The following is a 21,129-nucleotide window of genomic DNA, read 5'->3' as shown; positions in this document are numbered from 1 at the left end:
ACCTCACTGTTCCTCTTTCAGAGGAGAGGAGGAGGAGGAGGAGGAGGAGGAGGACGAGGACGAGGAGGGGTGGAACGGGGAAGAAACTGCTGCAGCAGAGCATCTCTTCTCTTTTTGTTCTTTTTCTGACCCTTTTCTTCTCTTGGGGGATTGCTGTAGAGTTTGGCTCTGACTGTTAGTAGTGAAAGGGCAATCTACTGAAAGCAGCTTTTCCTCTCCTGCGATAAATATCAGGGATGATTACTGGCTCTCTCCCCAGACTGGCCACAATCAGACACTTTCAGAAGCCCAGATATGAATGACTCTTGCTCCCTGGCACACCCGGAGCTCAACCTTTCTGCCCTGCAATGTATTATACTTTAGCTTCAACTGTACCATACTCACATTTTACTCTGTGTCTCTAGCTCACTTTCTTCTCAGTTTAAATAGATTGTATTAGCTGAGCTGCTAACAGCAATTCATAGATAGACAGTTAATTAGGTTTAGCAACTAATCTATCGAAGGCCTAAAGATAACTATCAAATTACCTGGAGGAGGAGAATCATTTACTCCCACGCTCTCTCTCTCTCTCTCTCTCTCTCTCTCTCTCTCTCTCTCTCTCTCTCTCTCTCTCTCTCTCTCTCTCTCTCTCTCTCTCTCTCTCTCTCTCTCTCTCTCTCTCGCTCTCATTGAAACAGGTACGTGTGATCATCACAGATGAAAATGACTGCGTTCCTGAGTTCCTGCAGTCCATTTACAGCAAAGACAGTGTGCCGGAGACTGTAACCACGGCAACCTCTCTGTTACAAGGTGAGTGCACATACACTCCATACACTCTCTCTCGCGGTGTATCTCTTACAGAACCCTACACCCCCTCCGTCCTCCCTCCACCCCCCCTCTTGCTCTATTGGTCATCTCATGTCCAGGGACAACGGACAGTTCTGTTCCTAGGAGAAGACCGGACGAAGCTCCACATATTCTCTGTAGTGTAGTCACAAAGTTCAGTATTATTCTCCAGTGCAATGTTCACCATCCTGGTTGGGTGAGGAGAGGATAGGTGTACACTTATTTGTGATTTTTATAGTACAAGAGGTGTCCTCTTGCTGATGAACAGCCTTTTTTTGTCAGACACCGCTGTGAGACTGCGGGGAGGCAGGTGTGTTTGGTTAAGGAGCCCCAGCAGGTGTGGTGTGCCTGCTATGCTCAACAGGTGCGTAGGGACCGACCTACCGGCGGATGTGTTAGGCTGCAATTATCACCGTGATTCTGAACATAACAGGACTTCACCGCAGAATGGAGCGCGTCTAGAGCGAACGGAACGACATACAGACTTTTCAGCAGCCGTGAGAACAACATATCTGGGTCACATCTATGGGGACATGTAAGCTTTCAATGAAATGTTTTATTTTTATTCCCTGTATGTTGGTCTGACGGTTTAAGGTGAAGAAACCGAGATTAGGCTCTTGTTCCTGGGATTAGTGGGGTCCCGAACAGGAGGCTGTGATTGTGTCACAGAGAGAGAGAGACTTTACACTGGACATCATCTGGCTCCATTTGTTTTAGGGCTTGCCCAGGCCACAGCAACAAGCCCTGGGATTGGCTGAAGTGGATCTGAAAGATTAGATATACATGGATTTAGGCGTTCAGGCTGGTTTTAAAATAGATGTAGCAACATGGTAAACAGCATCACACAACATGATTTGTGAATCTATGTCTCCGACAGCTCTGTGCTGTGGTGAGGGCTGAGGAACCAGGCCATAGGAGGCAGTTTCATCAGATACTCCATTTGGACAAAGACTTCACTCCCTGTAGATCTGGGGCTCAGGCCAAGAAGGGATGTTGTCTTGTACTGTCAGTTAGCCCAACAATCCTTTAGAGCCTAACTGGCTCAGTATCGATGGATATTCAAATGACTCTCATTGCTAAGTCAGGAAGTGCATACTGAGGAAACAAAATATTGACTTTGATGTGTGAAGTCTTCCACAGTATATGGATATGTGTCAAGGATAATGCCCATATTTGACAGTGTTATCGGTGACATTTAAATCCACCAAACGAGGTTCCCTTGGACCAGTGGGGGCTGCTGAACAGCTCATAATAACGGCCGGAACGGAGCAAATGGAATGGCATCAAACACCTAGAAACCGTGTGTTTGATGTATTTGATACCATTCCAGTAGTTCCACTTCAGCCATTACCATGAGCCTGTCCTCCCCAATTAAGGTGGCACCAACCTCCTGTATCTTGGATGCTGTTAGTGTGCATGATACGGAGAGTATACTGAATGCAATCTAAGGAGAATAGCAGAATGCAGGAGTTCACGGTGAAAAGGACGATAGTGGAAGAAATGCTGGTCCCAGTCCCAGACTGAGCCCTCTCTTTTAGCAAGGCAATCGCTCTGACCGTATCCCTACTCCAGTAAGTTTTCCACACAAAAGAGACATTTGGGAAAAGGCTTGATGCGACACAGAAATGTGTGAACATGCATGAAAAAACAGCCGTAATTAAGTCTAGCATCTAGACTAGTGTCACATGTTGGACATATCTGACGTTACAGAGATGTATCCTTATCCAACCTCCCCTCTCTACCCTGTCTCTCCCTCACTCTAGTGTCTGCCAGTGACTGTGACTCGGACCTGAACGCCGAGTTGTCCTACTACACTCTGAGCCCAGACTTCAGCATCTCTCCCCACGGCACCATTTTCCCCGCAGGGCAGCTGGACTATGAGAGGCCCAACCACCTGTATGAGTTTGTGGTGATGGCTGTGGACAAGGGAGATGTGCCCCGGACAGGTACAGCCACTGTACGCATCCGCATGGCCAATGTCAACGACGAGGTCCCCGAGTTCTCCCAACATGTGTGAGTACAGTACTGCTTCTCCTCTTCATCACTATTACCATCATAAGTTAGAATGTGGTTATTACAATCATCGTCATGGCCATCACTATCATCATCATCATCATCATCAACATCTAAGCAGGGCACCTATTTCATTATTTGTATTATTCATGTATTTCCCTTCTCCACTCATCATTTTTCTGCATTCACCATTTTCCTTCCACCCTGCCTGCTCTTCTTGTTGTTAACCCTCACCCTTGCCTATTTGTCAGCCTAGGACTTGCCATTTCACTTTCCTCTGCTCTGCACAGCTGCCTCCTCCCACAATCCAGTGCAGCTGCAGTTTCCCAGAATTCCACATGGCTGCCAATTCCCCAAATCCCTTACAGCTGCTGCTGGTCTACAACCCAAACCACTTCAAAACACAACTCAACGAAAAAGAAACACAAACTGGGATTTCAACATCTCTAGCTGTCCTGTCCCTCTTGGGCATGTTTCCTGCCCTGTATTAGCTCATCCACACATCCCTTTATTTAAATGCCGCATTACCCTGCAGTTCCGGCCCGATCTGTAGTGATGCGTTGAGCTGTTGTTTTTTCCCTCTGGCGTTGCTCTGGCCTGTGGCTCGTTTAATTGGACAATTTTCTGGCAGCTAGCTCTGCAAATTGGTGAGGCAGGTTCAATCAGCCATGCCTTTAGTTTGTTGTGGAGAAAATAACGCCAGCACCAGGGCAGTGTGTGTGTGTGTGTGTGTGTGTATGTGTGTGTGTGTGTGTGTGTGTGTGTGTGTGTGTGTGTGTGTGTGTGTGTGTGTGTGTGTGTGTGTGTGTGTGTGTGTGTGTGTGTGTGTGTGTGTGTGTGTGTGTGTGCGTGTGCGCGCGCGTGCATGTGTGCGCGCGTGCATGTGTGCTGAAGTACAGGTTTGTTTTTCAGAGAGAGATGGAGAGGTAAGGAAAGAGTTGAGAGAGAGATGGAGTGAGGGAGTCAGACAGAGTGAGAGAGTAGAGGGATAGAGAGATGTAGAGGGAGAACCAACTGCCCACCAGTGATGTCTGTTTGAATCATTCTGATGGACAGTGGCAGGGACCCAGTGTGTGGGTGTGGCTGGATATGAATTGCTGATATGGATGCACTACAGTATGTAGATGAGTTAGCTTTTAGTTGTTGGGTTAATGTTACGGTGTGGGTAGGTGAATGGGGTTATGTGTGCTGTGATGGGAGGCTGTGTGTCGGTTTGTGTGCAGGGTTATGGGTGATGGGAGGCTGTGTGTGTGTGTGTGTCTAAGTGTGTGTTATGATGCTATCGCTGTGTGTATCTGTTGGAGGGGGGGGGGGGGGGGGTTGTGGGAAGAATTGATTTCCTGTCAGCAGGAGCATCCCCAGTTTCCCCTCATGATGTCCATTCTACAGAGATCTTCAGTGAATCGTCATTGTTACTCTACAATGCGGAAAACCAAACAGATATTCTCTAATGTGTAACACAGTGAAACAGGACAGGGTGTCTGGTATTAATTGAGTAACTTGGTGATGGCCGTCAGACTGTTATTTCTATTGGGCTCAATTGGATCAGCCAGTTTCATTTGCCACTCGGTTCGAGTGCCCTTTGCTGTTCGTCGCTATCAGATGAAAAACCTCATCTCCAAAACAGAAACCTTTCAGGGGATAAAAAAGCTATATATTTACCTAGTAACGAACATACAATAAAACCTCAAACAATATTTTATATACATTTTCGTGGGCCTAGACTCATGAAATGTACAGAGAATATTGAGGGGAGCTACTGCTTTCAATACATGTACAAATATATATATTTTCCTATTAACGAACATACAATAAAACTTCAGACGATATTTTGTATACCATTTCGTGGGCATAGACTGTCCAGCGAATATTGAGGGGAGTTATTGCTTCCAATACATGTAAATATATATATATTTTTTTTAAAGGCAGAAAAGTAGTTCCGAGGTTTTCATTCGACAGTGACTTGTTGCTGGTGAAATCGACAAAGTGAGTCTCGTCACTCAGCTCGGTGTACACTAAGTAGATCATTACAGGGATTGTTTGCCTGCCGACAGTAACCTGAGTGATGAGTGAATTGGATAGGCAGAGAGATATTTATACATGTATTCACAGAGCCCTGGCAATCTGTTGACATTATAGAAGACGGAGAGATGCTAATGAGCACAAACAACAAGCCAGTCTCGGTCTTGGGCCGGCGCTGTGTGTTTTGTCAGTCGTTAATATGTAATAGATGTGTTGGGTAAATTGGCTAATTATATTGTGGCTGATGTCAGTCATTGTGGAGGGAAATGGGGTTAAGGGTGACAGAGCGCCTGTTTGCCTGGTGTGGTAGAGGCGGGCTGGCTGGTTGGCCGACGGACGGGAGGATGTTGGCAGACTCTGATGGAGCAGTAGCTGGAGTTTGTGTTGAAATTAGATTGATGGGGTAGATAATGAGAGGGAGAGTGGGCACTGTGAGGTGAATACACAACCACTGTCTGTCTGCCTGGGCAGGCGCCTGCCGCGTTCACCCACTGCCTCTCCCACAAAATGGCCGCCCCGACTGGGAGTTGTTAGTCAGTCCTGTGTCAGAACCCCGTCACCTGGGCCAAAGTCCATGGCGACAGGTGAGTGAGGGACAGCAGCCTGAGTCTGTGACGGACACCCTTTGAGCGGCTGAGGCAGGTGATGGAGAGGAGCTGTGGCGTGGTGGATCCTCTCTTTATTCTTTATAGAAAATGGAGCCTGTGAAAATAAGGCCTTTGAGAGATGTGTGTGTGTGTGTGTGCGTGTGCGTGTGTGTGTACGAGGGTGTCATCTCGTCATGGGAAATGACCATTTGAGGCTGGTGACAGATTAAAGGTTCCGGTGTCAGTTGTGCTGTGGCGATGGGTGTTGGAGCAGGCGGGTGACATGGGGAGGGGTAAAGGGGTTGAGGGGGTCATCTCCAATCGGGGACATAAATCACAAGCGTGAAATGCCTGTCAGCTCCTCTCTGCTACCCATCAATCAGTTGTGTGGAAAAGGACTTGATGAAGAGTACAACCACTCCCATCTCCCTTGATCTTCACTCACTATCTCTCTGTCACTCTCTGGACATCCACCCATCTTACTCTGCTTCCTTCTCATAATCATTCTCTCCCTTTTTCTCCTCCCTCTCCCAAACCTCTCTCCATTTGTCAACTGATTTGACATGATCACTGATCAGTTGAATTTAGTTTTTTCATTTCGAGAAGTATCATTGTAGTTGATAATCATTTTAGAAGACTTTGTCATCTTCGTTTGTTCTGCATAAGTTATCAAGATTGTCGCTCCATACAGTCTTGCGTGCGTGCCTATTGAAAGACAACTTGACAGGGCGCTAATCAAGTGAATGACAGGGCCCTAATCAATTCAAATCAAATGAATGAAACTGGAACCTTGGTTTCCATGGAAATAGAAAGTGCATAATGCTCTTGGGTAAACAATATACCGGGAATATGACACGTCGCTCAGTATGACACATGAAAGGTTTGCAACATTTCTGCCCTAAAAAAAGGTTATTTTGATTGGATAATATACAGTAGATCATCATTGTAGAGAAATTCTGTGAAGCTTCCATCCACTGGCACAGGCAGAAAGGAACACAAAGGACATGCTGTGAATGCCTTTTCCCTCTCCTCTCCACCCAGCAAAATCACTCATTTTCTACTGACTGGGGAGTGGAGGAGGGGTTAGCAGACAGAAAGACAAGACCGAGAGACTACAGACAGACATACGACAGACAGACAAGACAAGACAGACAGACGGACAGAGCACGCTGGCTCGGTAGAAGAGTCCGTCTCTGCCAGTCTGTCAGAGTGAGTCGCTCCTCTGTCTTGTCTCTGCGTCCACTAGCTCTGAGCTGAGTGGAGCGTGGGTGGAATGATGAGCGACAACATACTGTGCCCACATTGAGGCCCTGTTTGTCTCTCCTCTGTTAGACGCACTCACATCCACGGGAACATTTCAATTGAGATGAAGCGAGAGGGTGATGGTGAAAGAGGCAGCTGGTAAGACCGTGGTGCTTATATCTCTGTGTGAATGTGTTTGTTTTTGCATCACAGTGACTGTTGCATTGAAATAAACTACAGTTCTTGCTGCATGTACCGTCTTACAGCAGAACAAGAGTGATTCTGAGAATGAGGGATGAGTGGGAGTCTGTGGGAGTGGGAGAATGGCCGCCTGTGTACCTTTATGCGTGTTCCTGTGTAGAGGAGAGTTTTTCTTAAAAAACGCCTGGAAATGTTCTCAAGGCAAGACCCAGATGCAGACACGGGAGGCAGATGGTTTGAGTCTTTGACATTTATTACATCCAAAAGGGATAGGCAAGAGAATGGTTGTGGACAGGCAACAACCGGGAGGACTAGTAAAAGAGAATAGAAAATGCAGGAGCTCGGAAAAAAACACGCTGGTTGACTTGAAACATACACGACGAGCTGGCACGGAGAGACAGGAAACGCCGGGATATATACACCAGGGATAACAAGCGACACCTGGAGGTGGGTGGAGACAATAACAAGGACAGGTGAAACTGATCAGGCTGTGACAGTTCTTTACAATAGAGGCCTGCTAGATTTGAAGGCCGCAAACTGTACATTATAGTCAGTTTACTGTAGGTCTAAATTGAATCACATTTACACAACAGCAGTAATGGACTATATTCTGTACTGTCATTGCTATTGGGAGCTTCTATCACATAGCCAGTCCAGGAGCCTGCTCTAGGGTTCCCAGTCTAGGGGTCCCAGGCCAAGCGTTAGCCAATGGAATAGACTGAGAACAGACATAATTGCCCTCCATCGTGCACAATCCTGATTTCCTATGGCTCTATGTCTTCATTGTCATTTTGTGGATTGTAATATCCAGCATGTGCATAATCAGTGGCCTTGAGTGTCAGCCCTGAAACTGCAAGGTTTGGGGGTCATACCAAATACAAAAGAAAATGAGACCTGATGCCTCTCTTCTTGGCACTCAGCAGTCAGGAGATGTGTTGTGGGTAAGGCCTTATGACAGACTAGTGTCCTGTTTAGGGAGTGTGGTTGTACATCAAGCTGCCTCATGCTAGAGAAACATGAGATAGGCTGCTGCCCCTATTGGCTGTTCTGGCTTGGACAAGGCTTACTTACTTTTAACTGTTTTAATGTATATGCATGATAGGAGTACTCTAGCTTGACAATGCGTACGTCTCTGTTAGGATGCACATGGTTTGAGCTTCATGCTTCTTGTTGAGGTGACATGTACTGCATGTACCTGATGTGTAATTTGCATAAAGGCACTTACAGGTGAGCCGTGATGAACGATGCTCATTGGTCAACCGTGCGTGGTGGCCGCTGAAGACTTCAGAAAATTCATCTTTTGCCGCCTCATGCAAACTGCTTGTGTTTTGCCGACCTAGCACCCGAATAGCGGGGAATAATAATAAAGGTATATTCTTTTAAAAAGTATGTATGTCTATATAGGTATGTGTATGTATATATGTGTATATATATGCATGCGTGTATGGATATATATATTTACCCCAAAAATATGGGGGATTGGAAATGATGCAGACAATTACATTGGAAGCAACATTCTTTCCGCAATATTAAGCTGATCCAGCCTCTAATTATTCTTTTTTAATTAAAAAAAGACAAAGGTTGAGACCGAGTTTGCGTCCCTCACATGGGTAGGCAGGCCATTCCATAAAAAGGGAGCTCTATAGGAGAAAGCCCTGCCTCCAGCTGTTTGCTTAGAAATTCTAGGGACAATTAGGAGGCCTTCGTCTTGTGACCGTAGCGTACGTGTAGGTATGTACGGCAGGACCAAATCAGAGAGATAGGTAGGAGCAAGCCCATGTAATGCTTTGTAGGTTAGCAGTAAAACCTTGAAATCAGCCCTTGCCTTGACAGGAAGCCAGTGTAGGGAGGCTAGTACTGGAGTAATATGATCAAATGTTTGGGTTCTAGTCAGAATTCTAGCAGCTGTATTTAGCACTAACTGAAGTTTATTTAGTGCTTTATCCGGGTAGACGGAAAGTAGAGCATTGCAATAGTCTAACCTAGAAGTAACAAAACATTGATACATTTTTCTGCCACATTTTTAGACAGAAAGTCTGTACAACCATTAAGATTAATTGTCAGATTCAACAGAAGATCTCTCACCTAGAACAAGCATCTCTGTTTTGTCCGAGTTTAAAAGTAGAAAGTTTGCAGCCATCCACTTCCTTATGTCTGAAACACAGGCTTCTAGCGAGGGCAATTTTGGGGTTTCACCATGTTTCATTTAAATGTACAGCTGTGTGTCATCCGCATAGCAGGGAAGGTTAACATTATATTTTCAAATGACATCCCCAAGAGGTAAAATATATAGTGAAAACAATAGTGGTCATAAAACGGAACCTTGAGGAACACCGAAATTTACAGTTGATTTGTCAGAGGACAAAACATTCACACAGACAAACTGATATATCTTTTCGACAGATAAGATCTAAACCAGGCCAGAACTTGTCCGTGTAGACCAATTTGGGTTTCCAATCTCTCCAAAAGAATGTGGTGATCGATGGTATCAAAAGCAGCACTAAGGTCTAGGAGCACGAGGACAGATGCAGAGCCTCGGTGTGATGCCATTAAAATGTAATTTACCACCTTCACAAGTGCAGTCTCAGTGCTATGATGGGGTCTTAAACCAGACTGAAGCATTTCGTATACATTGTTTGTCTTCAGGAAAGCAACATTTTTGAGAGGAATGGAAGATTCGATATAGGACGATAGTTTTTTTATATTTTCTGGGTCAGGGTTTGGCTTTTTCAAGATAGGCTTTATTACTGCCACTTTTAGTGAGTTTGGTACACATCCAGTGGATAGAGAGCCATTTATTATGTTCAACATAGGAGGGCCAAGCAGAGGAAGCAGCTCTTTCAGTAGTTTAGTTGGAATAGGGTCCAGTATGCAGCTTGAAGGTTTAGAGGCCATGATTATTTTCATCATTGTGTCAAGAGATATAGTACTAAAACACTTGAGTGTCTCTCTTGATCAGGACAACTGAGCTTTGAAGGAATACGCAGATTTAAAGAGGAGTCCGTGATTTGCTTTCTAATAATCATGATCTTTTCCTCAAATAAGTTCATGAATTTATTACTGCTGAAGTATGTTTGTAGACATGTTGTATGTTTGTATGACATGCTGGGCTTGGTTGCTTCTCTCCTGTGTTCCTCACAACTCTGTCATCCAATTCACTAGTTCTTTCACACTCCATCCCAACCACTTAGTGTTGTCTCCCCACTGTGACAGGCTGCCAACAGCTGTTTACCGACTGCTGTCTCCATTGAATTAGGAATTAGAACTCAAATTGTCTCCACCTAGGCACACCATATCAGACACTCAACCAACTCTGTTTTTACCCTCGCAAAACAGCTTCATAATGCATTCATAAATCTGTGATTAAAATATGACAAGGCCGGGTGTGTTATTCATTCATTTTCACTCTCACACTCTGCATTGTCGCTGGGGAGACGTGAGGAGAGGTGTTGATTTTGTGATGTCTTTCTTTCTGTCAACAGCTACCGGACCTTCGTCTCAGAGGACGCTGGGCCTAACACACTGGTTGCCACGGTGCTTGCCAAGGACCCCGACGGTGATGGAATCACCTACAAAATCACAACGGGCAACGACGAAGGCAACTTTGTTATCGACAGCCAGAAAGGTGAGACATATTGTTTACACCCCTCCCGTCCTCTTCCTCAGCGAGTCCTGCTGCTCTCCCTCCTCCCCATCCCTTCTTGTAGATATTACACTCGATGGGTGAAATGAATTGTTGTGCGATCCGCTTTGGCTGCGGTTTACTTTTAGTGCAGCTGATTTTGTCATTACAAATGTCATCAAAGGTTTGCTCCAATGTCCCGCCTTTAGCCCACCAAGGAAGCAATTTGAAATCGAAAATGTGTTAAAGGCCTAAACTAATTTCATAGCCCTCCCCACCTTGGGTAAATTGCACCATTGAATCTGCATATCACATTAAAGGGTAATAAGATTACTTTGACAAATTCAATTACTCTGGAACTTCAAGGTGCAATTTCCTTTGTTCATTTCCACTGATAGTAACTGTCAGCCGAAAGGGGAGATTTCTCAACCATATAAATAAATAAAAGAAATAAAAGCCATATAACCCTGATTGGTACAAAACAAATAACCTGCTATTCATCCATGTCACTTCAATTGCTTTAAAAGTCTGTAGAACCGCTCTTCTAAAATGACTTGTTCTCACACATTTGGATGGCATTTTGTTTCTGCATTTTGCTTCCCCTCCAGCATGAATATTGAATGAATAACTGTTATACATGTAAAAATGCTATCATGCACATCCATGGAGCCCCTGTGATAGGATTCAAGCTCCTTACTGTTCACAGTCATGTAACTGTCAGACCGGCCCGACTTAGCATCAGTGTATACATCCTGCTGCTACTGTATGACCAGTTTACACGCTATTATTGGACCCTATTATCTCTTACACTCACCTATGGAGCTGCCTGGGCTCACTGGAGGGGTTTAACCCTTGCATTACTCACATGATTAAACTGATGATTTGCTTAAAAAGCCCCGATTTCAAACAATTTCTCATAGCTTCTTATTTGGTTGAAATCCTTCACGGTTCATATACAGTTGAAGTCGGAAGTTTACATACACTTAGGTTGGAGTCATTAAAACTCGTTTTACAACCACTCCACACATTTCTTGTTAACAAACTATAGTTTTGGCAAGTCGGTTAGGACATCTACTTAGTGCATGACTCAAGTTCATTTTCAAATAATTGTTTACATACTGATTAGTTCACTTATAATTTACTGTATCACAATTCCAGTGGGTCAGAAGTTTACATACACTAAGTTGACTGTGCCTTTAAACAGCTTGGAAAATGCCAGAAAATGATGTCATGGCTTTAGAAGCCTTTGATTGGCTAATTGACGTCATTTGAGTCAATTGGAGGTGTACCTGCGGATGTATTTCAAGGCCTACCTTCAAACTCAGTGCCTCTTTGCTTGACATCATGGGAAAATCAAAAGAAATCAGCCAAGACCTCAGAAAAAAAGTGTAGACCTTCACAAGTCTGGTACATCCTTGGGAGCAATTTCCAAATGCCTGAAGGTACCACGTTCATCTGTACAAACAATAGTACGCAAGTATAAACATCATAGGACCACGCAGCCGTCATACCGCTCAGGAAGGAGACGTGTTCTGTTTCCTAGAGATTCAAATACTTTGGTGCGAAAAGTACAAATCAATCCCAGAACAACATCAAAGGTCCTTGTGAAGATGCTGGAGGAAACAGGTACAAAAGTATCTATATCCACAGTAACACGAGTCCTATATCGATATAAACTGAAAGGCCGCTCAGCAAGGAAGAAACCACTGCTCCAGAACCGCCATAAAAAAGCCAGACTATGGTTTGCAACTGCACATGGGGACAAAGATCGTACTTTTTGGAGAAATGTCCTCTGGTCTGATGAAACAAAAATAGAACTGTTTGGCCATAATAACCATCATTATGTTTGGAGGATAAAGGGGGAGGCTTGCAAGCCAAAGACCACCATCCCAACCGTGAAGCACTGGGGTGGCAGCATCATGTTGTGGGGGTGCTTTGCTGCTGGAAGGTCTGGTGCACTTCACAAAATAGATGGCGTCATGAGGAAATAAAATGATGTGGATATATTGAAGCAACATCTATGTATTTGGCCAAGGTATATGTAAACTTCTGACTTCAACTGTACTTTAGCAGTCATTAGTTTTGAGGCGAAGAAAATATTCCACACACACACACACACACACACACACACACACACACACACACACACACACACACACACACACACACACACACACACACACACACACACACACACAAGCCCCACCCCCATCTCATCACTCTCTCTCTCTTTTAGAGATCAAAGAATTTATTACTCCACGGATCGTTCATTCATGGGATTTTCTTCTCGGGAACAGATGGGCTGTGTTAATTTGACTGTAACTCAGCGTAGAATATGTTTCCTGAGATTGAATGCCGTTCTTAGGATTCAAACAGCAAAGTCAATAAGATGATCACACTCTTTGTATTAAAGACATAAATACAAAGCCTCCGTTCTCAGCATGGGGGAAGTATTTACCGAGACGACAGGCAAAATGTTTCCTCCAATAAACAGGTAGATCATGTCTACAGCTAATGGGAACGACCCTTCTCCTTTTCCCTTTTTAGGGGATCGTTGTTTGTCTGTGAAGAGTCCATATTGAAGAAGTGTTCTCATTCATCTGCAGGCTGATAAAGAAATCCCATTGGTGTAGGAGTAGTAATGGTTCATCATGCTGTCCTCTCTCAGTGTCACTAGTTTAGTGGGAGTTTTTTTTGTCATGCTTGGGATGAGGGGGGGCGAATGTAGTCGTTCCTACCTCAGTCTCTTTGCCTTTCAGGGCTCCATCCCGCTGTTTTGGGAGCCTAGACGATGATTAGAGTTGGCGCTGAGAGAGGAGCATCGGCTCCCCATCCCTCCCCCCTGCCAACCCCCTCCCCTCCATCATACGAAGCGACGTGTGCTCAGTGACCCCTGGAGAAACATCTTCTCCATCTTTGACGAGCAATGATATGTGCTGGCCGGGTCTCATCGACCATGTTTAGCAGATTAAGCAAGGGCTGTGACGCACACTGCTGCATGCCTCGGCCTGCCTGACCCAGCACTGTCACACACTCACACAAACACAAACGCGCGCGCGCACACACATACATGCACATGCGCATACATACATACATGTATACACGCACACACACGTACACATTCTTTCACACACGTGCATGCGCACAAACATCAATTCCATCCATACAGCCGGGACACATATCTTATCGAATGGAAGGGACACAGAATATGTTTTTTTTTTCTTGGAATGTTATAACTCTGGCTGACCCTTTTTCCAAGCAGTCTTTGAAGTCAAGTCGAGATGATTATGTCATCTTAACACATTCTCCTCCAGATAGATACTGATGTACGGCAGGCCTCACAGGCAGCTTGTTGATCAATTTGTCACATTCTTCCACAAAGTATTGGTGTGAATACTACCAATACTACACCATGTGGCAGGCCTGTGGAACATAATTCTGAGTGTGTGCAGAGCTCTTCTCTCCCTGGGCTGCTGGGAGTATGTGACATGTCCTCCTGAGGCTACACGCTCTCTTTCAACAGGCTCTCTCTTATAGGACCAGCTCCCTGGCCTGTGGTGCAGCTAGTCTCTCTCTTATAGGACCAGCTCCCTGGCCTGTGGTGCAGCTAGTCTCTCTCTTATAGGACCAGCTCCCTGGCCTGTTGTGCACTTAGTATCTCTCTTATAGGACCAGCTCCCTTGCCTGTGGTGCAGTTAGTCTGTCTCATAGGACCAGCTCCCTTGCCCGTGGTGCAGTTAGTCTCTCTCGTATAGGACCAGCTCCCTGGCCTGTGGTGCAGGTAGTATGTGTCGTTTAGGACCAGCTCCCTGGCCTGTGGTGCAGCTAGTCTCTCTCTTATAGGACCAGCTCCCCGGCCTGTGGTGCAGCTAGTCTCTCTCTTATAGGACCAGCTCCCTAGCCTGTGGTGCAGCTAGTCTCTCTCTTGTAGGATCAGCTCCCTGGCCTGTGGTGCAGCTAGTCTCTCTCTTATAGGACCAGCTCCCTGGCCTGTGGTGCAGCTAGTCTCTCTCTTATAGGACCAGCTCCGTGGCCTGTGGTGCAGCTAGTCTCTCTCTTCTAGGACCAGCTCCCTGGCCTGTGGTGCAGCTAGTCTCTCTCTTATAGGACCAGCTCCCTGGCCTGTGGTGCAGCTAGTCTCTCTCGTATAGGACCAGCTCCCTGGCCTGTGGTGCAGCTAGTCTCTCTCTTATAGGATCAGCTCCCTGGCCTGTGGTGCAGCTAGTCTCTCTCTTGTAGGATCAGCTCCCTGGCATGTGGTGCAGCTAGTCTCTCTCTTATAGGACCAGCTCCCTGGCTTGTGGTGCAGCTAGTCTCTCTCTTGTAGGACCAGCTCCCTAGCCTGTGGTGCAGCTAGTCTCTCTCTTATAGGATAAGCTACCTGGCCTGTGGTGCAGCTAGTCTCTCTCTTATAGGACGATCTCCCTGGCCTATGGTACTGCTAGTACAGGCCATCTACCCCGATGAAACCAGTCATTCTGACAAGTTCTCCCAGGCAGCCTCCTCCATGGCAGCTAGTGCCCCATACTCCCCACACACACCCTGCCCCTATCCCTGCTCCACGCTGTCATGTCATATTATAATTGATTACATTTTCCTCATGGCCCGGCTGTGCTACTGTAGCGCTCGTACCACGCCTCATTTCATTGACAGGATGTCTCCTGATTCCCTAATGGCTGGTTGTTGTATGGCCCTCAGCATCTCACCCCTCCTCTTACCCTCCTCTCCCCCTCCACCTTCCCCTCCTCTTCATCTCACCCCTCCCCTCCTCTCCCCCTCCTCTCTTCCTCCTCTAAACCTCCTCTCCCCCTCCTCTCAACCTCCTCTCCCACTCTTCTCATCCTCCTCTCCTCCTCATCTCCCCCTCCACTCCCCCTCCCCCACCTCTTCCCCTCCTGTCTTCCTCCTCTCAACCTCATCCCCCCTCTCACCCTCCTCTCAACCTCCTCTCCCCCTCCTCTCCCCCTCCTCTCACCCTCCTCTCATCCTCCTCTCCTCCTCATCTCCCCCTCCACTCCCCCTTCCCACCTCTTCCCCTCCTGTCTTTCTCCTTTCCCCCTCCTCTCATCCTCCTCTCTCGCTCCCCTCACCCTCCTCTCACCCTTCTTCTCCCCCTCTTCTCCCCTGACACTCAGTGTCTTTCATGTCACCGTGTTAGGCAGAGATAGACGGACTGTGCCGATCTCTAAAGAGGAACACTGTTAGGGTGTAATATGATTCCATCCAACGCAGACCCCGTGAAAGCCAAGGAAATGTATACAGCACCCAGTGCATCTCCAATGGTTGCATCTGTGCCTGTTTGAGTCTTAGAAGATAAGACAGAATGCATTAAGTGTGTCCGCAGCCCACACACACGGTTAGCAAACACCAAAGGCCTGATGAATACAACATGAAGAAAAAAAACACTCGGAAGAGAGAGAAGGATGGAAATCTGATGCCCACATTAGGGATACAGCCAATAGGAAGTGAAGAAAAAGTCACCAAGGCACCGAGAAAAGGGGGGCGGTCACCACGGAGGTGAGAGGAACCTCAGTCACACAGACAACAGACGTACACCGTCCTTTGTTGTTTTATGCATCACCGAAGGTGGGATTGACAACCGCCTTTGTTGGATGCAGTCACGCGCTGGCCAAGTGTCAAAGACACTGGGAGAGATGTTGAGGAGGAGAGCGACACGGCTGTTCTACACACCAGATATGTCAGTCACGAACAAAGGAGCACAAGCAGACCCTCCAGGGTTGAATTCAGTTAATGCTGTTATATATACAGTATATGGGAAAACCAAAGGCACAAAGTGTCTAAAGCTGATAGAACAGCACGTTCTTGCATTTGCTGCCCTATATAAATCAGTTAGGAGACCTTGAGAACGCAGAGGTTCACTCATTCATGGTGAGGTCATAACTTGTCTCTGATTGGTTGTTGCAGGTCTGATCCGGCTGCGCTCCAGCCCACCTCCCAGACTCCAGGGGGTAGAGTACATCCTGAACGTCACAGCGACCGATGACAACGCCTCTGGTGGCCCCCAGGCCCTCTCATCCACCGCCCGGGTCATCGTCGGCGTGGACGACGTCAACAACAACAAACCTGTCTTTGGGAAGGTAAGCTTTGTTCTCACTGTCATGGTTTTGATATCTGTTTGCCTCTGCACATACATCTCTTTGCAGCTCATTGTGTTTTCCAGCCTCTGTCTCTCAGCCTTTACTATGGGGGATTACTGTTAGAGTTAAATAAAGGTGTTGGCGGACTTCTGAGATGAGCATCAGTACTCTCCGGTTGACTTCCAGACCTTAGTCTTTCTCTGTCCTTCCAAATCGCTCTTGTTTCTCAGTTTCTCTTATCTGTTTATTGCAGCTCCCCTCTCTCTCTCTCTCTATCGCCTCTATTTATTCCCTCTCCTTCTCCGTCCTCCAGAGGTGTGATTAGCCGGCCGACCCACTCTATTTCTAGATCAGCTACGGGTTTTTAATGAAGTGTTTGAAAGATATGCCGAATCATCACAGCCCTACCTGTTTTCTGCCGAAGTTTCAATTTTAAATTACATGAGTTTTGCCTTTGAGATATTCAAAGCTAATTGTGCCTCGCACAGTAAAGCTAGCTAACTAGCATTTTATACGTATGCGTGTTTCACATGTTAGGCTGCAAGATGAGCTTCAACCTTTTCTTCAAGTTCCCTCAGGACTCCTTCATGCTTAGTTTTTTAATGGTTTTATGTTGGATTTACTTTTGCTAACATGCTCAAACAATAGTTGAACTGATGTGCGGACAAGGGAGAGAAAAAAAGGCCAAAGAGAAAGTGTTTCAAGAATAAAACACAGCTGGATCACTTTTCCTGTGTGCTCAGTTTTTTCCTCCTCTGTGCAGGCAGCAGACAGCAGGCAGAGAGAATAGAGAAAGCGGTGTTTATGTTGTTTTGTGCCCCTGGCCCTCCTGCTCCTGTGAGTTTGGCCGAGGTTCAGGCAGTTCCTGTGGATTTGTGAGCATCAGTGACTCAGGGACTCCTAAGAGAAGGGCCCCTCCTGGGCCCTTGGGTTGTCTGTGAGAGTGCCAGGTCCTGAAGCTTCCTAAGAGGGGGGGGGGGGGGGGGGGGTACATGCAACTGGATAGGGAGGGGGGGGGGCACCGTTTGAGATCCACCACAGCCCTCCCTTAGGGACACTTGACCTCTGAAAACACATTGAATTTGGGCCTGGAAGACTGTGACTGTTGGTTAGAGGAGGAGATGGCAGAGGAGAGGGAGAGGAGGGTGGAAGATGAGCTCCCTTGTCATTAATTAGATGTCAGAACTAAGCATCAAAGACGAGCTGCTGAATTGATCTGGGATCTTTTTGTCATTTGAAACGCTGTCTCTGTCTGAGGCCAAAATGAGCCATCTGATGATGGCAGAAAGGCGGGTTTTGGAAGGTTTGACTGTTTTCCCTTCACACACACACCGAGCAAGCGCTCAGATGATGATGATGAAGGAAGGAAGGTGTGTGGGCGTCGGAGCACATCCGAATTATCCAGGCTTACTCCGTATCTCTGTGGATCTGCTTCGATGGAATTGATTCAAGGCCGCTTTAATTATAAAACACAGATGAATCTCTACAGAGCAAAACATAGAGGGATTAATGAGAGACAGTTCCTCCTCAAACCCCTTTCTCCCCCTCTCTCTCCCTCTCTCTACTTCATCTCTTCTAATACTCTATTCCCTTTCTCCTCCTTTTCTATAACTCCTTTCAATGATTCACTCCTATCTCTCTGCCCTCGTTCCACTGTCCTTCTCCCCTCTTCCCTTGTCTTTGACTATTTCATAACTGCCTCCCATCCCTCTGTCTTTCATTCCCTCCACACATGTCCTTAATAAACTGAACTTTCTTTAATTTCATCCCCTTCTATGCATCCTAATTTCTATTCCTCTGTCATTTGGTAACTGGCATTCTTCCATTACCCATCCTCTTCTCTTCTCTTCTCTTCTCTTCTCTTCTCTTCTCTTCTCTTCTCTTCTCTTCTCTTCTCTTCTCTTCTCTTCTCTTCTCTTCTCTTCTCTTCTCTTCTCTTCTCTTCCTCTCTCTCTCTCTCTTCCTCTCTCTCTCTCTCTCTCTCTCTCTCTCTCTCTCTCTCTCTCTCTCTCTCTCTCTCTCTCTCTATCCCACTATCCCTATCCGTCTCCCCCTTTCCCCCTCAGTGCCAGCAGTACCGGGAGCGGACAACGGTGCTGGAGAACCAGTCTGCGGGAACGTTCGTCCTCCAGGTCCACGCCGTGGATGCAGACGAGGGCTCCAATGGGAGAGTCACCTATGGATTCATGCACAAAGACAGCACTGTGCCTGCCTTCAGTATCCACCCAGACACAGGTACCGTACAGTCCAACTTCACGGTTTGGTTGTGGACCCTAGCAGCATCCCCATAGTGTTTAGGCCTTGTGTCATCTGGTACTGAAAGGGTTACAAGTCTCTGGATCGCTTTGGAACTACCTTGAAGTATTTAATGAATTCCAAAGTTCAAACTAATTCACTTTAATGACACCCTTTCAAAATGTGCCGGCGCTCAAAAGGGGAAGAAAAGACTGAGGTTCAACAAGAAAAAAAAATGCACAAGCCCTCGTTTAAAAAGGAATTGCTTTATGAAATGTAACTGTTCAGTCGACGTCAATCATGAGCCTTTTATAGAGGAGAGAAAGGAGTGAAAGGAGAGGGGATTGGCTTTGCGTGAACTGTGAGGAATCCTCGGAATGACTTTGATTTGAATTCAAGTGCAATTTACAAAACACCAAACATTTCATCATCAACTTCAATAGCACGTCAATTACGGTGTACTCACGTCCTTCATTAGTGTATTGATATCTGTAATTACATGGCATTACGCTCGCTAAACATAATACATGAGATTCATTAAGTGGCATAGATGAGCTGACCATGTGTAAACAGTAACCAACACCCTGGCAGTAATAGAGTTTGAGAGAAAATGTTGTGTCCGGTCTGCCTTTGTCCGTTGCCCTAGCAACCACTGTACAACACTGTTCCCTCAGGTGTGATAGTGACGTCCAGGAAGTTTGACCGCGAGCGTCAGCGGGAGTACGCGGTGACGGTGACCGCCACGGACCAGGCAGCAGACCCCCTCATAGGGATCTGTCAACTCAACATCCTCATTCTCGACGAGAACGACAACAGCCCCAAGTTTGAGAACCTACGCTATGAGTGTAGGTTCTCTCTCGCACACACATGCACATAGACATGCAAAAACACAAAAAATGCACTCACACGCACTCACACACATATGCACATAATCCAGTCCTACTATCGATCCAGTAGTATTTGCAGATCATGTCTACCTGGTTAATGTTTCATTGACAGCACCAGATCCGTGTTCATCTCGCCAAGACATAGTTTAATCAGCAGAGCTAAGGCTCATAATGCTTTCATCCAATTGAATATGACGTGTTGTCTTCCCCACAGACTTCCTACGGGAGGACACAATGATTGGCACCAGTTTCCTGCGTGTGGCGGCCCACGACGATGACTACAGCACCAATGCCGCCGTCACCTACTCCATGTCTAAAGAACAGCCAGAGTACCTGAGGGTGAACCCCCTAACCGGCTGGGTCTACGTCAACCAGCCCATCTCACAGGTCAGGAACCCAACCTTAACCCCTAACACTAACCTAACAGAACCGTCACCCATCTCAGCTGTACGTTAAGTCGTACTGCCCCAGGTATCTGTTGGTTGAGATGAGACTCATTACAGGGAATAATTCTCACTTCAGCTAGAGTATAGAGGAAGTCTATCTCGATATTTTAAAAAGTCATTGTAAGCTAGCACAAATCTAACAAGCTAATGTTTGAGAGGTTTTTAGCCGATTTCTTCTTCGCTGGCTAGTCTGTAAATGTCCCTCCTCGGGGGAGAATGTTTTATCACATAGCAGGAAATGGGAAGCCTGGTGTAGCGAGGAGGTGTTATTATGAGTGCTCCCAGGGAAGCTGTTGCTATGACTACAGAGTTCCTCTGTCAGCAGAACACTGTTGGTAGCACTCTGTCAAATGAGACAGTGTCATTTACGTTCACCCGTTACTACCAATGTTCTACCAATGTCCAGTAGCATGAGCCAAATACAGTACAACCAGCATATGTCCCTGTCCCTCTGACACTCCCTGACACTGTCACCCTGCGTGACAGGCCTCTCACTGTAACCTAATCTACACAATCACAGGGAGGGCTTATGTTTCACGACTTATCTAGCTGTCCTGCCTCTTCACCCATGTCTAAACTGCTCTTATTTCACGTGTCATGTCACTGCCACGCTGTTGCTATGACTACAGAGGACCTACATCACCCGGGAAATAGTTGCCACGGACGGGGGGAACCGGAGCAGTTCGGTGGAGCTGTCCGTCACCATCACCAACGTGAAGAACCAGCCTCCGCAGTGGGACAGGGACAGCTTTGACGTGGTCATCCCGGAGAATACCGTCAGGGACACACCCATAGTGGTAAGATGGGGAACCGGGACAAACAGGCTACATCCCAAATTGTATTCTATTCCCTATGTAGTGCACTCTGGTCAAAAGTAATGCGCCGAGTAGGGAATAGGGTGACATTTGGGATGTAGGGTTACTGTGTGGGTTGTATGTGGAGGAGAAATAG

At 46.5% G+C, this 21,129-nt stretch overlaps 1 protein-coding gene across 1 annotated transcript in view; it reads left to right on the top strand.

Annotated features, from left to right (window-relative positions):
* LOC116374865 (neural-cadherin) overlaps positions 1-21,129 on the top strand; it is a 203,097-nt gene that overhangs the window by 103,911 nt on the left and 78,057 nt on the right. Inside the window, exons 5-12 of the mRNA XM_031830758.1 lie at positions 678-789; positions 2,589-2,838; positions 10,373-10,515; positions 16,438-16,610; positions 18,677-18,845; positions 19,520-19,690; positions 19,947-20,119; positions 20,808-20,975. Coding sequence (XP_031686618.1) covers positions 678-789; positions 2,589-2,838; positions 10,373-10,515; positions 16,438-16,610; positions 18,677-18,845; positions 19,520-19,690; positions 19,947-20,119; positions 20,808-20,975 — 1,359 coding nt within the window. The remainder of the gene's footprint in view (positions 1-677; positions 790-2,588; positions 2,839-10,372; positions 10,516-16,437; positions 16,611-18,676; positions 18,846-19,519; positions 19,691-19,946; positions 20,120-20,807; positions 20,976-21,129) is intronic.

Source organism: Oncorhynchus kisutch, linkage group LG8 (assembly GCF_002021735.2).
Source record: "Oncorhynchus kisutch isolate 150728-3 linkage group LG8, Okis_V2, whole genome shotgun sequence".
Lineage (NCBI taxonomy): Eukaryota > Metazoa > Chordata > Actinopteri > Salmoniformes > Salmonidae > Oncorhynchus > Oncorhynchus kisutch.
This window is presented reverse-complemented; position numbering and strand designations above follow the sequence as displayed.